This window comes from Chelonoidis abingdonii, chromosome 2, assembly GCF_003597395.2.
Source record: "Chelonoidis abingdonii isolate Lonesome George chromosome 2, CheloAbing_2.0, whole genome shotgun sequence".
In the NCBI taxonomy this organism is placed as follows: domain Eukaryota; kingdom Metazoa; phylum Chordata; order Testudines; family Testudinidae; genus Chelonoidis; species Chelonoidis abingdonii.
The window spans coordinates 88,851,433-88,865,733 of NC_133770.1; the positions used below are offsets into that span (position 1 = coordinate 88,851,433).

Here is a 14,301-nt window from a genome sequence, read left to right on the forward strand (position 1 = left end):
TGTAGAGAGCCTTCTACATCCATGGTGCTAGGAAATTGTGTTTCTGGAGGCCGTAATGCATTGTATGTTTCATAGCAGGAAATCAGTGGTGCACGGAATAGCTGGGAGTGCTTGTGCATAGAGTCTGAGTAGCACCAGCACTGCCTCTAGCAGTTAAGGTTTTCACACCTCAACTGCTAGAACAGGGCCTCATCCTCCCTGATTGAACTAACCTCGTTATCTCTAGCTTGTTTGCTAGCATATATATACCTGCCCCTGGAAATTTCTACTACATTCATCTGATGAAGTGGGTATTCACCCACGAAAGCTCATGATCCAGTGGCTGTTAGTCTATAAGGTGCCACTGGATTCTCTGCTGCTTTTACAGATTCAGACTAACACGGCTACCCCTCTGATACTTGACAACATAGAGTTAGATGACATGGTTTACATGCTGGTGGCCTGTGTACACTACTGCTTCCACAGTAAGTGGCATTGGTGGAGCTGCACTGGTGACAGCAAGTAGTGGGAAAAAGCTGTAGCCTATATACGCTCCAAGTATGGGTGGATGATGTAGTCAAGAGAAAATCCAGTAAACAGTAAGTGGCCTAAGCTTTCTTTAGGGAAATAGTTAGGAGGATTGCTTTCATTTTCAAATTATTACTGTATATACTCGTTCATAAGCCAAATTTTTAAGTAAAAAAGGGAAGCACCAGAGGAGGGGGTCGGCTTATGAATGGGTATAGAGAGGGAGAGGTGGGATACAGCCCCTCCCCCCAACAGAGGGAGCAAGGAGAGGCAGTACAGCCAGCAGAGCCAGAAGGGAAGAGGCCGGGCCAGAATCTGTCTGCTTCTGGCCACGCTGCTCTCCCCTCAGCCTCTGAAGTAGCTGCAGCTCCAGGGCTGGCAGGCTGCAGCCATGCCGCTTGGCCCTGCCGTCCAGCCCGCTGGAGCAGGCTGTGGCCGTGCCGCCTGGCCCAGACCGCTGGAACATGCTGCTGCTGCTCCACCTGGTCTGGCCCGCCAGAGCAGGCTGCGGCCGTGCTGTCCAGCCTGTCGGAGCAGCTCCAGCCTGGCCAGAGACATCCTCTCCTGGCCCTCCCCAGATAGGTGGGAAGGGATGGGATGGGGAGAGTGTGGGGGTCCTGAGTTAGGGGTGGGGTCATATGGGGGATGGTCACAGGGGCTGTCCCGGCCCATCAGGGTAAGCAGCTAGTGTGCCGGAACACTTTGTTTAATTAGATTTACTTCCGTGCCTGCAGACGCTCATGGTAAACAAACCATCTCGGCCCTCCAACGGCTTACCCTGATGGCCTGGGAGCCAAAGTTTGCTGACCCCTGAATTATAGGGTCGGTTTATGAACGGGTCATACATTTTTTTTCCCATTTTTACGTATCCATCTTGGGGGGTTCGGTTTATAAAAGAACTAATTTATGATCGAGTATATACGGTAATCTCAAATTACTTTTCTGTTTAACTGTCTTTCTGTGCTGTTCTGTTTTCAGATCTGCTTTCTCACCCCTTTTGTTTTACCATGCTTGTGTTAAAAATAATTGCCAGTCACCGAAAGAGATGTCAGATACATAAATATTGCTTGGTTGAGGTACCTGTATCAGAAAATCCACACATGGGTTTTGCAGGACACAGTTTTCCCAATAGGTTTACTATTCCAACAGCTTATTGCAGAATGGAGAAAATGCTGAGAGTAATCAACAGATGTCTCATTTGTCTAATAAATGTAAGTTTCCCTCCAGTAAATACTTGAACTTTGGAATAGCCATTTTGAAGATTCAAGTGGAAACTATCAACCATATAACTACAAGCTGTTTCTTCTCTCCTCCCACCCCTTTGTTTTCAATTCACACTGGAGAGCCAGCAACTTGTTACCAGCTGAGTGTACAGTTGCATCTGTTAACGAAGGCAAAACTCCAGGCAAAGCTGTTTTTGTGTGTGTACCTCCAACTGTGTCCATAAACATTAATAAAGTTGGAGGAAACCTAGATATAAAAATACTGTTCTGAAATGCTGTGTAGCTGTACATTTTCTTTTCGTCTGTGCAGCCTGATGAAGCCCTGGCTGGGATGATTTAGTTGGGGATTGGTCCTGCTTTGAGCAGGGGATTGGTCTAAATGACCTCCTGAGGTCCCTTCCAAACCTGGTATTCTACGATTCTATGATATTTATGTATTTTCTCCTGGTAATAAGGGTAATGTTATATACAGGTTTTTAACATGATAGTGACAATCATCTTTACAATTCAGACCCAGCTGATCGCAGTACTTCATTCAGTTGCATATAGTATAGCTCATGACCAAAGTATAGGCCTAGGGGACCTGAATGGATAATCCAGTAGCTTTAGAGCCTCATCCTATAGCCTGCTGGGGATCTTCACTTCCCTTTGACTTAGGACGGATCAGCCCCTAATGTGGCCCATTTGAGGATTTAGTAATACAACAGAAAAATTAGTGAATCTCTGCCCAGTGGCTTAACTAGAGTCAAATATCCAAATGTGGTGATACTTGCTTTCTTCTGTTCCTATTAAAGTTTTGAGTTAATAGGTGTAAAGCAGGACAGATACAGGAGACAACAGAAGTAGACTTCTCCCTAAAATCAAGTTTGAGGGAAAATGGTTTTGCAAGTTAACAGAGACAAAAACTTACACAAGAACTCTGGCAAAAGAAAGAAGCAGCTCCTGTGACAATTGTGTCTGAAATTTACTTTGTGGTTACTTTGTGGCCCACATCTCAAAGTTGTTGGCTGTTTCTGTATATTAGATGAAGAGGTTGAGGGGAGGGTGTGCTCTAGTGGCTGAATTATAACTTGTTCCATATAAAATTTCATTAACTTTTTATTGCTGTTTTAGGACATTTGCACAGAACTGTAGAAATATTGAACATTTAAATCTAAATGGATGTACAAAAATTACTGACAGGTAGGTGAAAGGCTTTTTCTATGTGATAGTGAAATTTGAAAAAAGAAGTGACTGAAGATATTTTTAGTGTGTCTGCTGTTTTGCAGCACGTGTTATAGCCTTAGCAAATTCTGTTCCAAGCTGAAACATCTGGATCTGACATCCTGTGTATCTATTACAAACAGCTCTTTGAAAGGTTTAAGGTAAGAATATTTATTCATGTTAAAAGACTACTTTGAAGAACATTTACTGAAATCACACATTTCTCACTATTTCCTGAAACTTATACTGTGTATCAGCCTCATATATGCCCTATACCTAGCATTTCTAAAGGTGTAATGTATAGTGCTTATGTGTGGTCTTTCCCCATGTTTTTTCTGTAGAGCCCTGGCACAGTTATCCATCATGAATTTGTAACAGCATGTTTCATTTGGGTTTTTCACTGTTATCACTATTCTTAAGGTTGGATTTAACTTTATGCATTTTTTTAAATTCTCCCAGTGAGGGTTGCAGAAATCTGGAACATTTGAATCTTTCCTGGTGTGATCAGATTACGAAGGATGGTATTGAAGCACTGGTGAAGGGGTGCAGTGGACTAAAAGCACTATTTCTTAGAGGTTGCACACAGGTACATAACTGCTTGGGTGTGAAGATAATCCTTTAGGAGTACAGTTTATATTTTGATATTTTGAAAACCTCCTTGAATTTAGATGATGATGTTTTTGTTACAGAGTCTTTTTGTTTTTTAACACTATAAAGTCCGTACATTTGTAGCGTTCCTTGCTCATTTATTTTTTATTCATTAATACAGTTGGAAGATGAAGCACTGAAACACATTCAAAATCACTGTCATGAACTTGTAATCCTGAACTTGCAGTCATGCACAGTATGTATTTTAAACTTTGAAAGAGTACATTCTACTTTTATAGCACTTTTTTATCTAAGGATCTCAAAGCATTTTTCAGACATTGATGAATTCAAGTGTTATGCTTTTGAATAGTTGGGACAGCACATTTCTACAAGTCAGAGAATATTTCAGTCACAGTGTTGATAAAATAGCTGAGTGGAGCATAGCCTGTGCTGCCTGGAGGCCATAAACCAGCTGAATATTTCCACTGCTGAATGCAGATTTGGAACCTTTGGCTTTCCATTATTTTTATTTGTAGATAGCTTTAGCTTTTAACTAGTAACTGAAATCAGTCAACTACCATGAACTCTGTATACAATCAAAATAACCACGCAGTCTTACTGATGTCATGTTATCCCTGTTCTCCCAGGCCCCAAGCCCCAAAGTCTGTCATCTGTGGTCTGTTTTTAATTGTAAGTTCTTTGGGCAGAGACCATGTCTATGAGGTGCTAAGCACATTCTTGTGTACTGGATATTTAAAAAAAAATAAATTTCTAGTAACATTACATCTACTAGATCAGGGGTCTCAAACATGTGGCCTGCAACTCCTCATGGCCCCCCGCTCTGCCCAAGTGTTTACCTAGAGCGGCTCTGGCCTGGTGCCCACCGGGGGCAGGGCAGGCTCCTTTTTTTTGGCTACCAAAAGTAATGTTTGTGGTAGTGGTTAGTCTCAGAAGTAAGGTCATATTAACATATCTAGATAAGTGGCTCATAAAGGCAATAAACACAATCATCTCAAAAGGCAGCAGAAATCACTGTTTTCATCACGTGGGAATGACAATCCAAAGAGGAATGAGCTTGTATTAACACAAAGGATAATTTATTTGGGAGACGTTAAGTTACCAAAGTAGGAAAAACACTTCTTCAGAAAGGAAGATCCAGAAGAACTGACACAATTCATCTTTCTAAATATTATAATCCTGCATTGTGTCCTAGAAGACTATTCGTATCACGTGTGCAACTAGTATTGAGGAGCTGTTTTCAATTAAGCCTGTTTCAGAAGATAACCATGCAAGTTCAACACCAGGCATATCAGAACATAAGTTAGTTCTCTCTATCAGAGTGGCTAAACCAGAACAGTATAATGAAAGATTAACTCAAAGGACAGGGAAATGAGATGTCTGGGTTCTTTTACTGGGTCTGCTGCACGCTTTCTGGGTAATTTGGGGCAAATCTCTGTATTTCAACATACCTTCTGTAAAACAGGGATAAGAAATAGTTGATGACTTGTAATTCTGTTTCTTTGAAGATAGCATACAGTAGGATTCCCACTCTTGGGTTTTGCATCCCCAGTTCAAGACAGGTGGTAATTGCTCTTAGTTTTTGGCAGTGTGTGACATTGGGCATGAACCCCTCCCTCATCTTTCATTTTAACTGCTTGTGCCTAAACTCCTTCTAGACATTTCTTAGTTAATCTCTAAATTTGTGGGAAGGAAAAGCTCCCCTAAAAATACAAACTGCATGTGATTGTAAATTAAAATATTTACCACATTAAAACCATGTCAAAGATGGGAGAAAACCCAGCTTCACACTGCATTAGAACAGAATCTCAAATCTACAAAAAGATGTGAGTGCGCAGGAATCCTGTGTGGTGGTTGTGTCAAAGAAGCAGAGTTATCACCTGGTGTGTAATTTCCTGCTGACATTTTGTGGATGAAAATAGACAACTTATCATGGTTGCACACTGTTGATCTGATGTCATGCTGCATGGCTCTATTTTTATTCCTAGACAAATTACTTGATAGCAGGATAAACGTCAACCTTTTTTATTTGTTGCAGCAAATTTCAGATGAAGGCATTGTAAAAATTTGTAGAGGATGCCACAGACTTCAGTCACTGTGTGTTTCTGGTTGTAGCAACCTTACAGATGCTTCTCTCACAGCACTTGGTCTAAACTGTCCGAGATTGAAGTGAGTATGTCACAGTTTTTATATTCATCATTGGCCTGATCCTGGGAGATTACGTTTCTCCTATGAAATTCTGAGCACCTTCAATTTCCATTGATTTCCATTGGAGTTAAGGGTGTTCAGCGTCAGGGCAAAAACCCAACCCCTGCATATCATGTGAAAAGAGGAAAAAGAATTTGTCACAGTTACTAACTGACTCTATATTACTTCATAGATACATACAAAGGATCCTCAGCTGCTGTAAGCTGTCATATAACAATTTCCACGAGCTGAGGATCTGTCCAATATATACTACATTTTATGGTTCGGTATCTTCTTCTTTTGCTTTATAAATAGTACTGCAAATCATACCTGAAATACTTAATTAGAACTACACGTAGGTGACATTTTAGGTGTGTTTTTCCATTAGTATGCTATGCTGCCCAACATTGTTAGACTTAAATGCACAATGGTTTAAATTATCCACACCAGTATCTGATGGGCACAGCTGAGGTTGGGTGGCTCAAAATGAAGTTAGTTGCAGCTCCCTGATCCTCTGTCTTGTTCTTTCCCGGCATGGATGTACTTAGAACAGCTTTAGGTTCAATATCCCAGCCAAGAATAGCTACAGTACAGTAGCACTTTGCCTACATCTCTCCCTCCTTCAGATTGTAATGCCCTTATGCTGAGGGTTGCAGTGGGAATGGCATAGGTGTTGGCTGTGCCTGCTCTAAAGCTATCTGGTGACTCTCCCACAATGGGGCAATGCTCAGCTCTAGAGATGTTTTTGCTTTTGGCCCCGTTACACAACCAGAGCAGCACAGAGAGTCTGGAACAAGGAAAAGAATCTGGTTAAGTATATCTGAATTTATCTTCAGAATATTATTATTAGAAATAAATTATCTGCCAATTCAGAAATTATATAAATTTGTTGTTAACTTTTTATATTATACTGGTATTATCTGCACCTTGCCCGCTACGTGAACCAAAATAATTTCATTTAACTCTTAATACTAAGGAAACTTTCTCTAAAGGGTAAGTATTCACTATAGTTTACCTTCCTTGGGTTACTTTACTTAAAGTGGTACATGGTATCGAGTGATTTCAAGCCACAAACCCTGTGTGTACGTTAAATGCTGTAATTATGGGCAGTTCCTACACAGATTTTATTTCACCCACCACTGAAATGCAGCCATCTCAGGAGTGAAATATAGCTATTTGACAATATATGGTAACACTGCATAGTTAATTCTCATTTCTCAATATTTTGAAGAATCTGTTTAATGCAGAAATGCATATCTGTCTCCACCCTAGTCATGAATAAGATTTCTATTATGGGGCAACTGTAATTAAAAGTGTAAGACATTTTCCTTTTAAGGATGATTTTTTTAATACAAAAATATTAAGCTTCTTAAGATTAAATTAAAACCTAAATTATGACAGAAACAGATTCAGTAGTTCTTAGGGAGACTGACCAATTAAACTTTAATTATGGACAGTTAAGGAAAATATATATATCTGTAAACTTTTGTATCAAAAAAAATTATGACAAACTATATTTGGATGCCAGTGTTGTATGTAATTACCAAACACATTCTGCCATGTTCATTTTTAACCTGATTGATAGGGGAAAAAAGGAGCTTTTGTTTAATTTAGAAAGACTCTCTTCAAGTCAATGTCTGTATCTGATCCAAATTTGGCTGCTTATGCGAATAGCTATGAGTGCTTATGCATGCTCTTGCTTCAGTCACGAGTCTTTTTTCAAACTGATTTGTCACACTCCTTAGAAGGCTAAACCCCTTGTCACTAGTTAGGACAAATCTGAGTCTTTCTCTCTAACTGATGTCAGAAAAATATAGTACTTTGAAATAATTCCTGGCTCACTTTCTAAGGCAAAGAAAGAGGCCTAAAATACCTATCAGTCTCACTCTCCTCCTTTCAAGTGAAAGACAGCTCTCATGAAAAATCTCTCAAGAAAAATGTAAGGAAGCACCTAACGCGGGGCACCAGAAAATGTACTGCTAGCTAAGCAAACCTGATTTACTACCCTGTAGCTTGCTAGTCTCCCTCAGTGCCACCAGGGGAGAGGCTTCAGCCATTTCTCATACAGTAACAAGATATCACTAAGGAAAATGAATCTGACAAAATGATCCCCATAGATCCGTCTCTCATCCAAAGTAAGGGTAATGCAGATTGCCATAGACTGAGCTTCAAGACCATGTACTAAAATATACTGTATTAAAAATGTCAATCAATGGAAGATGCAACTCCCCACTTCTTTGTACCTCCTAAGTAACACATTTTTTGAAGAACTAGAAAACCTGCAAAAACCTTCTAACTCCCTTTCCAAAATTGGATCAGCTGATTTACTCACTGGCCAATTTAGGGGAAAGCCTTATAAGAATATTTGCTATCCAGGGATCAATCTTACAACTCCACATGCTGTTCTCAAGCTTTCTGTAGAATTACCGTTACAAGAAGTACTATGGTGATTAAACTCAGATCATGACTGCCAGTGCCTTGCCTCTTCTTTACACACTTATCACCTATTTCTCTCTATCCTTTAGGAAAGAGTGAGGAATCCAATGAATCAAAAAGGTGCTTTGGCAATGCATGCACCCTCTCTTGAGGAGAAAGGGAAGGAAACAGTTCAAGTATTGCCAACTCTGCAATACTCTTAGAAAATATCCTGTGTACTTAATAGAGTAAAATCAGCATTCAATGATCTACTAAACTTCAGCTGAAAAGGGGGGAATAGGTTGTTTCCTGTTCAACTGCATATGACAATGGTGGGTGTAGCCATATAGTGCGCTCTCTTACACATAGACCTTTCATTAACAGTTGTTAACCACCTATGATGAGCTGCTGAAGATCACAGAACATGGGCTTAACAAGCGTATAAAGAGTTGCTCATGGATGTTCAGTATAGCCCTATTGAGAGAAGATGGTTCGTGTATTACAGAGAGTATTTACTCAGTGACCCTATGCTGAGTAGACTTGGAAAGATGAGATTTTGAGGCATTTCAGAATAGTACTTTATGGTTAGCACTTTGAAACGCATGACTTCTTAAACCTTACCTGTGTAAGGATTATTTAGAATGATCTGAGTCAAGAACTGTATTAATCATAAATGCCTTCTAACACACAAGGGACAATAGGGAGCCTTCAGTCATAGCTCTACTCTTACAAGGCAGTCATGGTTGCTCCCTATGCAGTGCTATTAGACAAGGTGTCATGGATGAATTAAAATGTCATCTATAATATCTCTTTCCAAGTTAAGTTACACCTCTTTCCTCCCTCTGGTTTGTCTTACATAGCTTGGAATCTCTCACTGTGTCTGTCTGTCCTGGTTTTTCTTCTTCGGTTTCCTTAGCAGAGATACCTCCCTTTACCTCTCTAGTCTCCAAAGAGTATGACTATTCTGAGAATGCTTACCTTGGAAGAAAGAGAAAATTACTTAACTGTAATTGTAGTTTCCTAAAAACAGTGTGCTCAGATCTTTACCAAGAGTGCACCATAACTCAGATCCCCTGTCTATGTCAGGAGTCAGCAGCCTTTGAGAAGTGGTGTGCCAAGTCTTCAGTAATTTAAGGTTTCGTGTGCCAAAATAAATTTTACATTTACAGGGGCCCCCGACAGAACCCCAGACTGGCAGTGGACTGAGCTGGGCCAGCGGCCGAGACCTTGGCTGGCAGGGGCCAGCGGATGGAACCCCGAACCGGCAGCGGGCTGAACAGCACAGTGCGCTGCCGGTCTGGGGTTCCATCTACCACCCACGCTACTGGTCTGGGGTTCCAGCGGCTGGCCCAGCTCAGCCGCTGCGGGCCGGGGTTCTGTCCATCCAGACCGGAAGCAGGATGAGCGAGGCCGGCAGCCAGGACCTCAGACCGGCAGCGCAGGGGATTCCATCCGCTGGCCGCTGCCAGCTGGGGTCCTGTCTGCTGGCCCTGCTCAACCCGCTGCCAGCATGGGGTTCTGTCCATCCAGGCTGGCAGCAAGCTGAACAGGGCTAAGACCCTGGCTGGCAAGGGGCTGGCAGCCCGCCGCCAGTCTGGGGTTCTGTCTGCCGGCTCCTGCCAGCCAGGGTCCCTGCCCTGCTCAGCCTACTGCCAGCCAGGGTTCTGTTCACCCAGGCTGGCAGCAGGCTGAGTGGGGCCAGTGGCTGGAACCCCGGCTGGCAAGGGGTCAACAACAGGAACCCCAGACTGGCGGCGGGCTGAGCGGCTCAGCCCGCTGCGAGCCCGGGGTTCCCTCCATTCAGGCCAGCAGCGGGCTGAGTGGGGCTGGCGACCAGAACCCTACACTGGCAGCTGGCTGAACGGAGCCTGTGAATGGAACCCCAGACTGGCAGTGGGCTGAGCGGCTCAGCCAGCTGATGGTCTGGAGTTCCGGCCGCCGGCTCCTGCCAGCCGGGGTCCCGGCCATCGGCTCTGCTCAGCCTGCTGCCGACCTAGGATTCCATTCATCAAGGCAGGCAGGGGCTGAGCAGGGCCGGTGGCCAGGACCCCAGATGACAGCAGCGTGCCAGTAAAAATTGGCTCATGTAGTATAGGTTGCTGAACCCTGATCTATGTATCTGTCACACACCAAAGCCAGTTAAGATGGCCACTCACCTGCATCCCCCTTCAAAACTAGTTACAGTGTAAAGAAATAAAAAAAGAAAATGCCAGCCAGTGCCTGGAAAGAACTTCTCTAGACAGCCACATCAAATCTGGTGCAATCATCAAAACAGACCAACACCAGAACCTTACTCACCCTCAAGCTTATCAGTGCAATATCTGTGATCAGTATGCCCCAATATTAAGGCCCAATCTAATCTGGATCTTGGCTCCCTAGCTGAATGACACAGTAGGGCAGCTGTTAGCTCACCTCTCCACACCCCTTGTCACTAGATCGAGGGACAGCTAATCTGAAGGTGGAATTGCCATTCTTTTCCTTTCTCACCCACTGCTGCCTGTGCACCAGTGTTCAGTGCTTTTCAACCAGATGTGTAGCAAGTAAGTTGCACGATTGCTCTTTCTTTTTAAAGCATATCCCATCACTATGCATGTTTTTATGTTATGGAGCATTAGAGAAGAGGTTTGCAGGACTGATGAGAGGCAGAGGTCACATACACAATTAGAATTGAAAAAAGGTTAATGGTATTGAAACAAGGAAAGGGATAACACATGGATGGTTCTAAAACATATTTTGCCTTATGCTTGACATTCTAAATAATTTTTGCACCAGTTATGTGATTGCTCTATCCAGGCTTTCATTAAGGGTTGCTAACCACCTATGATGAGCTGCTTAAAACTACAGAAGAGGAGGTTATTTACTGTAACTGCAGCGTTCTTTGAGATGTGTAGACCCTACTTCGATTCCAAACGTGGGTGTGCATGTGTGCCCTGTGCCGGAGCCGGCACCGGCACAGTTTTTTGTAGTGCTATTCACTGAACCCAAACACATTGTCTACAAACTCGCACCTGAGGCAGTAAGAGGTCATGTGGGTTGCTGCTGCTCCAATATCCCTCTAACCGGTAAGCTAAGTAGTCCATAGCAGAGGCGATGGAGGGTGGGTATTGGAAGGCAAATAGGCCTGACATCTCACGTTGGAGAAGGTAGTCCAGGAGGATAGGAATGGAGATGGAGTCTAGTAGGTGGTGGTATCAGCGTGCCCAGGCGGTGAAACACTTCCATTTCGCCTGATAGCAGACCCTGGTGGGCGGCCTCCTGCTGTGCTTGAGGATGTCATGCACTGGGGTGGAGCATGCTTTGCTTGCTTGTGAGCTCCATCCAAATACCAGGTCGTGGGATGGAGTGGGCTCAGGTTGGAATGTTAGAGTTGGCCCTGTGCCTGTGTGAGGATATCTGGGTGAGGGCAGAAGTGGATCCAGGGATGAGCAGAGAGGTGGAGGAATTCCATGAACAAATATTGGTGAGGACAGAATGAATGTCGCTCGATCCCATCGAATCTTGCACATGAGGAGAGTGGGCAGAAAGACATAGTGGACTTTGTTGGTCCAGGGCAGGAGCAAGTCATAGCCCTGTGAGTCCATCCCAAGTGATGCTCTGGAACAAAAGAGGGGGAGTTTTTTCTTCTTGTTGTTCATGAACAGGTCCCGACGCCAGACAGCAGTAGAATTCTGAGCGTAGTGTTGGATCATGTAGTTCCCACTTGTGGTTAGCATAGAAGGACCTGCTGAGCATGACCTGCTGAGCATGTACGTGAGCGAGTTGCTGGCATCTGGAAGGTACATAGCCTGAATCATGACATCGTATCTGATACATCAGTTCCAGAGTTGGATGGCCTCCACATGCAGAGGGGACAACCTACACTACCTTGCTTGTTCATATATAACATTGCCACCACGTTGTTGGATAGCAGTCGAACGTGACGTGATCGTATGAGGGGAAGGCCCTGGGCCATGTGAGCATCCAGGTGGGCGACCCAACCCGTATCAGGAGGTGTCCATAGTTAGAGTGGTGCAGAAAGCAGGAGGTGTAACAGGGTGCCTATCAGTACCGTGGACAGGTCAGTCTACCAGGTGAGGGAAGCCAGGACGTAACTGGAGAGGGACAGATTTGCAAGCGGTCTGTCTGCGGTTTGTAGGTTGATTTGATCTATAGTTGAAGGCAGCGCATATAGAGGTGGGCAAGGGGCATTACAGAGATGCAGGCTGCCATGTGGCTGAGGAAGGAAAGGCATTCACAGATGCAGGTGTGTGGTTTGTGGTGTAAAGTGATGAGAGAAGTAAAGATGGTAAACCAATCTGCCAGGAGGAAAGCCTGACCCATGAGAGTGTACAGGCATGCCCCAATAAATGTGATCCATTGGGTAGGAACAAGGATGGACTTCTCTTCATTGACACAAATGCCCAGATTGGTGAGGATATCATAAAGAGTCTGGATTGCTCAGAGGAGGTGGGTGCGTGAAGTTGCCAGTAGGAGCCATTCACCTAGGTAGGGAAACACGGAATGGCAGAGGCATAGCATGGGGGCTGCGACAATGGTGAAGACTTTTGTGAATACGTGTGGATTGGGGACGATACCAAAGGGGAGGACATGGAACTGATAGTGGGGTGACTAACCGTAAAGTGGAGAAACTTCCAATGAGCCGAGTGAATATCAATGTGGAAATATGCATCTTTCACATTGAGAGCCATGAACCAGGCTTTGTGGAAGACAGAAAGGATAATGAGGGGAAGCATGACCATCTGGAACTTGAATTTTCATACAAACTTGTTGAGCATGGGGCGGCAGCCGCCCCCATTCTTCAGAATAAGGAAATATGGGGAGTAAAAGCTGCAGCCCTGATAATGGAGAGGGACACACACTATGGTGCCTTTCTGGAGAAGGGCATCTACTTTCTCTTGGAGAAGATCTCCACAGCCAGTGTGGGGTGGGCAATGGGGGGAGGGGGAATGTGAGGAATTCTATAGAGTACCCCTGGTGAATGATGTCCAGTACCCAGTGGTCTGTGATGATCTTGCTCCAATTGTGGGCAAAGAGGGCAAGATGGGGGGTAGGGAGACATTTACAAGTCTTGGTGAGAGTGTCAAAATTGTTGCTTAGACTGACATCCCAGGAGGGTTGAGGGAGCGGAGGTTGTAGTAGCAGAGTATCGCCACTCTGCCGCTTAGGAGTAGTGTGTATACCAGTGTATGCCAGACCAACTGTGCTGGTTGCAGCATGGCCCCATGGATGTGGAGGGCAGTGCAAGAGGGTTCCTGGTTTCATTTGTCCTGGTCTTGCTCCACTGGGAGGCCAAGAGCTGCTGCTGAAGCAGGTTGTGGTATTGTTTATGGTCATCCAGCGGGAAGAAGGAAGGCAGAATTAGTGCCTCGTCCAGTGACAATGAGGCTACAGTGGGGACTGGCAGTACTGATGGTACTGGCTGTACTGTAGCATCATCTGGTTCGTCGTCAAGCGAGAAAGGCCTGGTGTGTGGCCAGGTTGGTAAGAGGCTACCAGTGTTACTCCATAGTCCTGGTAGCGGTCCCAAGAAGGCCAGCAAGGCCAAGTGTATAGGTTGCCAGGCATCGGCGGACACCAGGGATAGTGGAGCCCTGGGTCGGACGTAAGGTCATACACCAGTAGATAGGATGGTCGGCGCCTGGGATATGGGCTGTGAGATTGGCCAGGTGAGAATGAGGGAATCCAGCTCTGAAAAGTCTTCTGAGTTGGAGGACAGGTCTAATGGGGGCGGAGCCGCTGATGCAAGATGGGTGGAAGATATGCATCGTGCCAGGAAAAGAAGGAAGGGCTCATCCACCAGAGAAGGGAGTTCTGTGGTGGCTGGGGGACCAGACAGTAGTGGGGAACCTGGGAATGTGTGGGAGCAACAGCTCCACAGTAGGCATCAGTGGTTCCAGGTGTGCAGGGAACCATGTGTGGTGGCCTGGAGGGGCCTGGCATCATCAATGGTGCCAGAAGTGATAAGGGTGCCGGACCAGTGACTGGAGCTGGAGTGACATCAGCGGATCACATTGGTACTTCAGCTTATGCTCTGTCTGGGGTTTCTTGGAGCTAGAGCAGTCGGGTTGATGGATGACTTCTCACCAACTTGGCATAACTCAGGAAGGCAACACTGTGTTTAAGGGCAGTCCCTGTTGGGGAGCCAACCTTATGCTCATAT

The 14,301-nt window shown here is 44.7% G+C and overlaps 1 protein-coding gene across 4 annotated transcripts in view; it reads left to right on the forward strand.

Moving 5' to 3' along the window:
- The window catches only part of FBXL2 (F-box and leucine rich repeat protein 2), a 118,873-nt gene that overhangs the window by 80,848 nt on the left and 23,724 nt on the right, over positions 1-14,301 (forward strand). For 2 of the 4 annotated variants that reach the window (XR_004376263.2, XM_032798741.2), the window contains exons 6-10: positions 2,844-2,912; positions 2,999-3,094; positions 3,393-3,519; positions 3,703-3,777; positions 5,578-5,708. Coding sequence is in view for 3 of the 4 variants with exons in the window: in XM_032798741.2 (XP_032654632.1) it covers positions 2,844-2,912; positions 2,999-3,094; positions 3,393-3,519; positions 3,703-3,777; positions 5,578-5,708 (498 nt within the window). In the remaining variant the exon portion in view is untranslated. Of the gene's footprint in view, positions 1-1,185; positions 2,913-2,979; positions 3,095-3,392; positions 3,520-3,702; positions 3,778-5,577; positions 5,709-14,301 lie in introns of those variants that run through there. The other 2 variants (XM_032798744.2, XM_032798745.2) reach the window with 2 other exon arrangements.